Below are 9,458 nucleotides of genomic sequence, written 5' to 3'. Positions count from 1 at the left end.
ATATGTCGAAACATTTGTAGCTTTATGGTTATTGCACGATAGAAACCTAGACGAAAAAAGCTTTACAGAAGAAAATTTTCCGAGCTGTAAGTTCCAACGATTTTTGGGGTGTCAGTGCAAAAAGAAAAGCGTTGTTGGCATCCCAAAATTAAACTTTTTTTCTGCGACTGAAACTGTGGGGAGAGAAAAACTTACGCGTCTTTTATAGGTTATGATTGTCAAGGAATAATTCTAAACCATATCTACGGAAAGTACAAAATTCATACGCCCCTTTATTGACTCGCCGAACGAGCATAGCACAGCTGACCTAATATGAGCCAAGTGTTTACCCATGTGTTGTAGGTCAAGACATTGTTACATTTCTCCAAAACGCTTCTTAGATACGCAAATTAACTGGTATAAGTGTTCCACATGCAGGGTACAGTGTTGTGAATGAATGGCAGATGGTGATCTTGTCGTCAACTGCATCCAAGTTCTACGAAAAGTTGGAATCAACGTTTACTCTGCACTATTTAGGTATCTTGCCAAAGTCAAAATAAAGCTTTCATTTCCATATTCTTCACCGTTGTGAAACCTTTGATATAATTAATGTCCAATTAAACGAAGTGCTTGTCCCAGCTTGATAAGCATGCCAATGAATAGGATATGAAAAAACTGTAGGCTCATTTTGTATTTTGTGTTTCCGAGGCCTTTTAGTTTAACCGAATTTCACATCTGTACTTAGCATGCTTATTGTTTTGTTTTAGGAACATAAACCTGACATATCTTCTATAGCCCCAGGGTAGTAAACAGGAGGTGCCTCGGTTGGCTGCTAGTTAGCGCAATAGGTATTGAAAAAGAGCAACATTCCGGAGGTCATGCTAGCGAGTAATTAGATAAAAGCGCGGCGTCACAGTTTGAAGGGACACTCAAATGCATGACCACAGATCCAATGACTGCGGGTGCAGTCCATCTCAGAGTTGAGAAAATTTCGCATAAGACTTGTCGAACCAAATTTCATTGTCCTTACGCCACAGCTTTTCTTAACGGAAGATCATATTGTCAACGATATGTCATGGCAGGTGGCACCAGATTATATTGAAAACTAAGCTCTAATTGTTATCCAGCCCCTCCTAGAAAACAACACGCGAACATTTAATGACACTTTAGGAATAAGAAAAACAAGTGTTCGAGTACATGAAACCCTTAATTTCTCCCCCATTAGGCTGCTGACCATTCACACCCTCACAAGCATTTTCTTTGTACAAATAAGATATGAAAGTAACCAGCATGCATAATGTGTTTTCATTTTGTTGTTTTTAATCACTGTCACCACATGTTACCGAAAGTCAATTCCAACTGAGACCACTTGCTAGTGGGATTATATTCAACTGCAACCACTAGTAAGTGGAACTATTTGAAAGCGGTTTATTGAACTGGAACCAATTGCAAGTGGAACCACTGCAAAGTAATTTATGGAACTGCTACCACTTACAAGGGGAACCACTTGCAAGTGGTTCCAGTTCCATAAACCACTTGGAAGTAGTTTTTAGAACTGGCACCATTTCAAAGTGGGACCATTTGCAAGTGGTTCCAGTTCGATAACACACTTAGAGGTGGGTCCACTTTGGATTTTCAACTGGGGTTTCCGGAAACACGCGATTTCTCGGCGATTATGGTCATGCAAAAATAGTACCCGATTCGTACCTCCGATGTTTGAAAACTATGAAACCCAAAAACCAAGAACCCTACTCATTCTCAGCTTGACTCAAATCATTCTTGCTCCATATTTTTTTATTACAACATCTTATGCGCATGAAAAGACTCAAATGTTGGCAAACGCTAATAAAATATTTATGATAGAATTTTGAGTTTTGTAAAGGAGTCATTTAAAATAATACATTTAATATAGGTGTAATCTAATTCAGTCACGAACCAAAAGTTTACGATATTTATTCTTATTCTCTGCCCCAAAGAAAAGTGTGGGCGTGCATATCTTTGATTGGCGATTGAGGTGTGCATATACGCGAGCGACTATAACTTTATATTTCTTTTTTTTTTGCAGCGGAGCTGTTAAGGGCTAGGTTCCCAGGATCGTGTCCGGTATGTCGACATAAACCTGCCTGGACAGCTACCGCCATCAATAAGCGACGGCGGCAAGCACACAACCAGTATGGTTTCCGCCGTCGCTCGTAGATGGCGGCAACCTTTCCAGCTATAATAGAAGAATGGATAATTGGGCGGGTTGGTGGGAATTCATCGTAGAAAACAGCGCGAAAACAGACGGCGACGAAGAAGCACACAGTGTATCGAGTACAGCTCCGCTGGTCTTCCTTCTTCACGAGAGTGGAAAGGCTGAACAATTTTTTCGTACATAGTTCTAGAAATTTATCACCGAGTATTTTCTAGAAACGTTGTTTAAGCATATGAAAAGGGGGATCGTGTTCCCATTTGCGGCTTAACAATACCTCTACAGATTGTAATAATATGCCCCACCCTCCCATGTATGTACACCTTTCGGTATGAGCGTTAGGTAGTTCTGCTTTTTGCGTAAATATCATGATCAGTTTTAAGGGCGTCAATCGAGGGACCGTTCTCGCACGTGCGGTTGTCAGCTTCCATTTTGTACTAGGGGACAACTTTTTTTGTGGCAATCAAGCAAAAGGTATCGCTATAGACCCTTTTACTTTTTACATGTAAAAACCGATGCTTGCGTCCAAGCGACTTTCGTTCGACCCGTTTTTGCAAGCCTGTACAGCTGGCTTATGTCATCAGTGCTAGAAAACCATAGATGCTACACAGACAACAAAGTTGGAGATTTAGCTAGGGCTTTCGACTGTACGATTTGGTGTCTTGGAAGCGACAAGTTGGTTTACAAAAATATCTGAAACATTTTGACAGATCTTGGGCTTTTTGGGTTTTTTGGCGTTAGCCTGGAGAAGTTGGTGAAAAAAATGCTTCAGTTGCGTTTCAAGCAGCGGATTTGTTCTTTCTTTATATGAACCGGACGTCAAAGACTGGAGCTCCACCTTGTGGCGTTCCCAAAGAGAAGGGTTTACACACATGCCCTTGCGCACTTTCAGCGCCATAAAAGCTGTGCACGAGGTATCTTCGCTTCTTCTGATATGCCAGAAAACGTTGTGTCCGAGTATAGCCAACCACGAAATAGTGCTGCCATGTCTGAGCTAAATTGACGGACGAATTTCTCTTGATATGCAGTCAAACTATGGGCACATGAGCTCTTGCTAATTTTGAGTGCCCTAAAGCTCTTTGATAAAATTCACATTTCGCGCTTTTTCCAAGTTCCGACAACCATTGTCGTAAGAACGCTCAAAACACTTGGTTCGAGGTAGTGCTTCGCCGCCATTTGCTTCCAAGGGTCGCCGATTTCAGTACTGCGTCGAAATTTGTTTCCAAGATCTGTACAAAGCGCCGACTTAGGGATTTTCTGTAAGCTCATGCTACTTGCAAGTCAAATACATCAAGCGGCTTTGTATCGTCTACAGTCAATGTATAAAATGCGAAGTATTCATTGACACTTGTATTGCCTATAGAAGCAGTGCACGCTCACCCTTTACTTTTGATACGCCACAGAAAGTTGTGCAAGATTTCAGAAGGCTATAGTTTAACGTGAAGGGACGATGCACGCATGAGTGCGAGTTGCGATCTATGTCCAAGCCTTGGTTAATCCTCTCTTTGAGTAAATACCAAAAAACGTTCGCAAACAACAGAAATGAAACAGATCGCTTCCACCTCAGCTCGAAGTCGGTCACAATACAAAGTTTCAAGGGACCGTTCACACCTCCGCTCGTTCAAGCGTATACGATCGCCAACCGACGTGCCAGAAATGCATCCTCGCTTCGATCACAACAATGTGATTCCGCTCGCAAAAAATGAAGGAAGTGGCTGGAAAAGTGAATAAAATGAAGGGCTGTTGCGTTCTCACGGATTGGTACGTAGAGGTTCTGCTAAGAAAGATTCAGCTAAAAAAAAAAAAAAAATAAAGGAAAATCACAACGTTCTGCTCCTATCTCCGCCAAAGTAGTTTATATACTACCTCCACACACCGCCCAAAATTCGTCGGCCATTACAAGCTGCATCAGGTTTTCCTGGCTCTGTTCTCCTGAAACTGCCCGCCTGTTGCCCGTTCACTCACAACGCTTACTGTATTTTTTTATATTTTTCTTAATTTAGTAAATTCATTTATGCTTGTTTATTCGGATTCAAGAGAAGAGCATGCAAATGAGCGACGGAACCCCTTTGCACAAACTGCTTCCCTCGAACACGCTATCTGCTTCAAACAACAATTGCAACCTGGGCCGTACCTAACTGGACAAGCAATAGACAACGCCACTCCCTGATATTTCAGATGCTAGACTTTATGTCTCACTAACGTGGCGGACACCGAGTTTTGTCTGGTGAAATAAAAAAATAAAATAAAAAACTGCTCTTGAAAGTCTCTTGGAGGCTTCCACAGCACCGTCTGTACGCACGCATGGTTTCGGTGTGTGTATTGGTGACGAATCGGTAAAGAAGAATGTCAACGGCTTTTACTAAAAAAGGGTAGTGAAATGTCCGAAAAGGTTTATGTGCATGTCTTGTTTGAAACCCTGCTCTTGTTGGTATTTTTTGTATAACCCACGTGGATTTATTTAATCCTCGGAATTCATCTACAAGCGTAAAAATATAATTTTGGTTTCCCAGAGACCTTCAGCCTCAATTCTTCAAATACTTCGGAATTGTTTTGTTTTCTTTGCACTATGGTCACGTAGATTGGACTTTAAAAATTAAAGTCAGGGCGTCTGATATCGGTTCTACTGCGGCGCCATGACGACGTCACGCTTTCAAGTTAACGGATGACATCATATATCTGAAACGCTGTTCAGATAATTGTAAGATGGCCGACCTTTTCGTCCCCTAGCTCCGCGTAATACACCGCGGTCGCCTTTTAGGTTTTGAACCGTACGCCGGCTTAGTGCGCTCTTTGCGCTACCATGGGTTTTGCTAAATAGTGGGGTTTTTGGGAACCGTTTCCAACTTCGATCGGTAGCGCCGTGTCCCGACACGAGCGTCACCTGTCGAGCCGCAAATGCGGCAAATGCACAGCGCGTCGCTCGATAAAATGTCCTGTTTCGCTCGCAGAAGAAATATTCAAATGCTGCAAATACAAACAAAATGAGTCGCCTTTGCGTACTTGAGGAGCGGCATATCCAGGTAGTGCGAAGGAAGATGTGGTAAATCAAAACTAAAAGAAAGTCATAAAGTCTTAGGCGCACTCGAAAATTCTGCGTCTTTCGTAAATATCTCAACTCTGATGTGTTAGTAACCGAAAAGTCTGGCGGGTTCTTCTGTCTACTGACTTTGCATAGTTTTGAGCTCGTATCCTCTCTTGGGAATTTTTCTTATTGCTTCACTTTGTTATATTATAATTATGACAAACAAGCACGTACACCTCCATATTCCGCAATGAATGCAATCTTCGGAACGACGAGCACCGCCGTTGGCATGTTTACCAAACGATATAAAACACGGTTGTCGGACGATGGGGAAGAAAGGGGGTGCGGTTTCTGCATTTCTTTGTGTGATTACTAACTAGCCGCTAGACTAATCTTTTCTAATCCTAAACGGCGACGTAAAAAGGAGTGCTTACTTCCTTCTTTCCACTTGCGGGAAAAACGCCGAAAAAATCAAGGAGAGTGGAGAGTTAGCTTCCTTCTTTCTGCTTGTTGGCCGGCCTTTAAGGGGTATATCTTACAGAAATGAGAAAGACATCAAAATAAAATAAACACCGCTGCTATATTGTTTGAAGCATAAGTTCAAAAGTAACTTTCACGAACAATGATCTGCCATGGTCGTTTTGGCATTTCATGTAAGAAGATTCTTTGCTAATACATATTGTGTTTTAATATCACTGTTGATAACACGCCATCGTCATGCACACACAGTCGGGAAGGCAATAATCCTTTTTTTATTATTTAAATAAAGACGCAATAGAAACTGCGTTTCCCGTTTCATGCACAAAGTTCACATGCGTTACTAAATATCTGCTATAGGGGGAGCAGGAGGGGTTCGTGCTATTGACATTTTGCAACAGCTATGCATGGGCGCCGCCATACCCGACCTTCACTGTTTGTTTCCTCTTAATACGTTTACTTCACTACATCATGACCAGAGCAGGGCAGGTTATTGCCATTTTAGATTTCACTGTGACCTCCTCCCCAGTAATGACCTTTTTGCAAGCTCGCCAACGCCCGTTTCACTGGCTCCGCCTCCGGGTAAGTCAAGACAATGTCAGTAATGGCGGCTGTAATCTGCCACGTGTGGAAAGCGTCTATAAAACGAGGCCAAGATTGGTTTTCGGATAAACTGTTTTTCCGATCCGAACAGCAAAGAGACGGCGATGAAGACACTGTGCACGGCGCTTGCTTTGATCGTCGTCATAACGGCACTGCTGGCAGAGGTCACTGTTTCATTTGAGGTAAGTTATACTCTTGAAAATATTTGCAGAAACCGTTTATTTCTGTTTAAATCCAGCACATCTTTATACAAATGGTGGTCGCAAAGTGACCTTTTAAACGTTGATTATATAGACATTTACACACAAAAAATATTCCCGGACACACACACCAAGTTTTCCTGGTTCGCCCAATCTTCTTTGGTAACCCTTTACTTGGCTTGAATAGTTGGATTTTAAGTGGCCTGGTTCCAATAAAGAAGCAAACAGCCACTATTTATCGCAAATAAGCCGGTATACGCACCACTGGCAACTGATCCGACGCCTTATTGCCACAAACTGGCCGTACCGCTGCAACATGCCATACTACAAATTTTTTCTTGGGGCATACAAAGCCTGCTATGCCATGTTATCGACGAACAAAAGGCTCATGTTTTCCACCTTGACACTCAAATTTTGTTGATAGTTTAATGCACACAAGGCCACGACTCTCCCTCATTTTTCGAAGACTTGGTGAAATACATTTAGCCGCAGAGACTGGAATGCAATGTACCATATTGATTGTACCACAAGGAACCCGCTCTATTATTGGGATATAAAGCAAAAGTCCTAAATTTTTACCAGGCCACACTGTAACACAGAACTCATGCGTGTGGATTTTTCATTTTATCCTTTGCAGGAGCAGCGCCCAGTGTGGCCCCCTTTTTTTCGACCTCGACCTCCTGGAGCCGTGGGTGAGCCGTGCTCCATCGGCTCCGATTGCAAGCGTGGCACGTGCTGTTTGCGATCAAGTTTCAATCATTCGCAGACCTGCCAAAATTTAGGGCTATACGGTCAAGAGTGTTCGGATAGCCCAATAAAGGGTCAAGTTTTCGATGACCACTGTCCGTGCGAGCAAGGTAATTGCTGCGCACCCCCTTTCTGTGAGACCCGAATTTCATCGAAGTTGGGATCGACTTTAGAAAGGGCGTAATTTCATGTATCGTTCGTTTTAAGGAGGCTAAAATGGAAACATTTATGTTTTAATCAATCTTCCGGCGCTAAAATAATTATTGATTCTTATAATTGTTATATAAAGTAGAACAACTCAACATTAATTAGGGCGTTGTCTTCTGGAGTTGTGCAGCGTATTGTCGATGAATTCCCAACTACGAAAATCAAATTTCTGCAAGACGCCGTTACTATTTAGAGTTTAAATGCAAAGCGAAATAGGAATGAAGACACATCTGTAGAATGTATTTAGAAATAAACACCCCGAGCACATTCGTGTGGCAGTCGGGTTTTTATTTAGTCACTTAAATGGTTTGTTTAACTAAGTATCTTATCGGAAGCATCAAAGTGCAGCGGACATTCCGCTAAAAGAGTTTCTCTAAGCGGAACGTTAGCTGATGATTTGAGGCTTCCGAGTGAAAATAAATGCAGGAAGTCAACTAGTGGAATGGAAATATTATAATAAAAATCCGGAACAATATAGTAAAAACAAATTGTGTGACGACGGTCCAAGTAATTTTGGTTATATTATAATCGCGAGAGTTTAAGGAGGGTAACTCCATGGCCCGTTAAATCTTCGAACCTAAATCGCACAAAAACAAGCAAATTGTTTGGAAAGATTAGGATACATATGCTTGAGACTAAACAAATATTTGGTAGGCATATAAAATTTCTGATGGCATGTCAAATGGCTGTTCGGTTTCTCCAAGTTGTGCTCAATTTATAAGCCCAGTTATGACATCACACAATTTCTTTCAGATCTGCAATTTCGGGAACTTGTAGAGAACGTACATATATGTGTGTCAAGAAAGTGAATGCTTTAGTAAAAACAAAAACAAAAAAAAAACATATTCTGCTGATGAATAAGGCCTTCAGCAAATAAAGTAATGCTCAGGTGGTCACCTTGAAAAACAAATCTCACCGAAAAATAAAGCTTCATTACAACAATCTTGTTTCCTGGCTTATGTTTCTTGTATTTCTACTCGTTGGGTTCGTTGTTGATGTGCAAAAGAAAATACACCATCATTTTCAACACAAGTTTATAGTGAGCCTTTCAAAGAGCGAAATCAAAGAAGGGCGGCAAAAAGAACGGGTACCGGATCATGAAACACAAGTGAACCCTGTATACGCTTTCAGGATAAAATAAAATGAAAAAAAAAAAAGAAATAAACGAACGTTAGAGTTTGACTATTTGTAAAAATTGTTTTCATTTCTACTCCTGCACCTGTCTAATTAGAAGGTACTTCAATACCTTTGAATTTAGGGAGGAGGCCATTGAAACGATTTTAACGAAGTGGGAATCGGCAGCGCTCTACTTTCCTTTCGTTAATCTTAGCCCGTGTAAATAAGGCCACTTCGATTTCACCCAAAATGCTGAGATTCTACCGAGTAAAGGACCTTTTGCTAAATTATTTAAGCACCAAGGATGCTACGAGTGTAGTTGCACGCGCTGCACGTGTTGGCGTCTGAAGCAGAAGCTACTGCAAAGCAAAAGCCTAAAACAAATGGTATTTTGTACCGCCGCGTTAGTCAACGCTTCTTTTTTTACTTGAAATTATTTTACATGGTGGAGGCAACGCGTGCAGCGCATAGGCCTACATTCACAGCATTCTCGTTCATTCTTGGGTAATTTAGCAATAGGTCTATTGCAATGCCAAGAACAGAATATTGTCACGGGTGGTGAGTCGTGACCAATAAACAAGAAATAAACAGAAATAAATAAACGTTTAATGTGGCGAACTTGTGCCAAAAATAAAGAAGGAAACAGAAGAAAGCAGAGCGTCGCGGGCGTCGAAGTCGGCGTGTCAGCAGAATCGAGCGCTGGGGCGAGACTGACTCCGCTCGCCTTGCGGAATCCCTTATGTACCCTCGTGGCTTTCTGGATCGTTCGGCGTAGAAGGTTCGGCGCGTGGAACATTCTAACCTCGAATCAGCAAGACGGTTCTCGAATTCACCAGAACCTTACATTACAGTGTCAACAAAAATGCACCTCCGCGGTCAGGAATCGAACCCTGGCTTTCAGCGTGGGAAGCAC

At 41.9% G+C, this 9,458-nt stretch overlaps 1 protein-coding gene across 1 annotated transcript; it reads left to right on the top strand.

Moving 5' to 3' along the window:
• The first annotated feature begins 6,379 nt into the window (after positions 1–6,379).
• LOC8043014 lies at positions 6,380–8,238 on the top strand. Its single transcript, XM_029984823.2, has 3 exons — positions 6,380–6,457; positions 7,113–7,332; positions 8,183–8,238. The coding sequence occupies exons 1-3, from the start codon at positions 6,380–6,382 to the stop codon at positions 8,236–8,238; spliced, it is 354 nt and encodes a 117-aa protein (XP_029840683.2).
• The last annotated feature ends 1,220 nt before the right edge of the window (positions 8,239–9,458 follow it).

The sequence above is a fragment of the Ixodes scapularis genome, unplaced genomic scaffold, assembly GCF_016920785.2.
Source record: "Ixodes scapularis isolate PalLabHiFi unplaced genomic scaffold, ASM1692078v2 PGA_scaffold8__174_contigs__length_109621045, whole genome shotgun sequence".
Classification (NCBI taxonomy): domain Eukaryota; kingdom Metazoa; phylum Arthropoda; class Arachnida; order Ixodida; family Ixodidae; genus Ixodes; species Ixodes scapularis.
Note: the sequence above shows the minus strand (reverse complement) of the source record. Positions and strands in the feature narration are given on the sequence as shown.